Source organism: Ylistrum balloti, unplaced genomic scaffold (genome assembly GCF_031769215.1).
Source record: "Ylistrum balloti isolate Yb309-2 unplaced genomic scaffold, AGI_CSIRO_Ybal_v1 Utg370450, whole genome shotgun sequence".
Lineage (NCBI taxonomy): Eukaryota > Metazoa > Mollusca > Bivalvia > Pectinida > Pectinidae > Ylistrum > Ylistrum balloti.
The window spans coordinates 1137091-1138807 of NW_026782299.1; the positions used below are offsets into that span (position 1 = coordinate 1137091).

At 38.2% G+C, this 1717-nt stretch overlaps 1 protein-coding gene across 1 annotated transcript; it reads left to right on the top strand.

The window, feature by feature from the left end:
- The first annotated feature begins 313 nt into the window (after window positions 1-313).
- Window positions 314-1077, top strand: LOC132554935 (protein TonB-like). The gene has a single exon (XM_060219264.1). It carries the CDS (start codon window positions 314-316, stop codon window positions 845-847), a length of 534 nt encoding a protein of 177 aa, XP_060075247.1. The 3' UTR covers window positions 848-1077.
- The last annotated feature ends 640 nt before the right edge of the window (window positions 1078-1717 follow it).

The window sequence follows — 1717 nt, forward strand, 5'->3', positions numbered from 1 at the left end:
TTTGACGCCTGTGTAGTTCGGAAAGCAACTATACCCCCCCCCCCCCCCCCCCCCAATTCTCTACACATTATAACAATTCTCTACGCTTTATATCAATTCTCTACACTTCATAACAATTCTCTACACATTATAACATGTGGAGTTATAGTCCATAATCTTTGTATTAGATGTAGCTAAATGCATAACATCATTGTTAACCCATGTCAGCTTAAGACCACCACCTTAGTTTTCATTTAGTTGTTATCTGTCTTTCTTTTTAGCTCTTTGTTGAAATAGTGAATGGACATCATACTTTTTGTGTTACAGATACAAGATGAAGGTGTTTCTATATACCATTCTTCTGTGTTTGGTGGTCTCCACTCTCGCCAGACCAAACAGAAAAAGACGACAGAGTGACGGTGATGTTGCAACAACTGAAAAACCGGTTAAATCTGATACAACCGCTGGAACCCCTGTCATAAGCAATGGCAATGGCAATGAGGAAGACACGTCTGCAGAGCCTGAAGCTGAAAATCCGGCTAAACCTGATACAACCACTGAAGCCCCTGTCATAAGCAATGGCAATGGCAATGGCAATAAGGAAGACACGTCTGCAGAACCTGAAGCTGAAAACCCGGCTAAACCTGATACATCCGCTGAAGCCCCTGTCACAAACAATGGCAAAGACGAAGCCCCGTCTGCAGAACCTGAACCGGCTACAACCGGCGAAGACGAAGGCAAAGGCAAAGGCAAAGGCAAAGGCGGCAAGGGCAAAGGCGGCAAAGGCGACAAAGGCGGCAAAGGCGGCAAGGGCAAAGGCCAAGGCAAAGGCAAAGACACTGGCAAAGGCAAAGGCAAAGGCAAATAATGAACAGATGGAATAACTGGACAAATTTGATAGGATGACAGAGTGGACAGCATAAAAAAGTAAATAAATTCACGAGGATGATAAAGTGAAAAACATATTTTAACGTGGAATGAGAACTGATATTGTCCACCTTCACTTCTGTATTTTAGTAGCATCGCCTTATTTTGGTTATAATAATTTGAACATGAAAACTCTTTAAACGTATTACCTTAATCATCAAAAACATATTATGATGCAAAACTACTTCCGTTGTGTAATGGATGAAAGAATATATGCAACTGCGATTAAAGGTCATCTTAATGAATAAGTGTGGCTTTTGAATTTATTTACGACATAATGACAATGTAGAACGAAACAGCTGAATAATGTAGTTAAGGTCATTATTTGACTCTGGACTTCTTTATTTGTATGTAAATGATCTTCATTCTTGATTCATTATAATCTGCTGTGTTGGTTGTTTTATTAATTTATTTTATCACTTACTTAATTATCTATTTGAAATCTATATATTGCCTTTATTTTCACTAATGGTTCTTCATCACATATAACATACAAGTTGAATGACAACCAAAACGAATGACAGTCAGGAAGATGTATTAGAGTCATGAGGCCAAATCGTTTTTCCTTCTCCGGTAACAGTAATGTATAACATGGTAGATGGGAACAGACAAAGGGAGCCTTTTAGGAGGAGATGGTGATTTACATTCACGATAATGTAATAATCACTAATAACTTCGACAATGCCAACATTTCCTTTAGTAGTACTTAATGTTGTTTCCATACACACCATTTGTGATTTTCCTTTCTTACCGATTATAGTGTATACGCTACAAAGCAATATATCTTTTTCATCAAATGTATTCCTATTTG

Excerpts from the sequence above, each read along its gene's own strand:
- LOC132554935 (XM_060219264.1), top strand. The coding sequence starts at position 314 with ATGAAGGTGTTTCTATATACCATTCTTCTGTGTTTGGTGGTCTCCACT.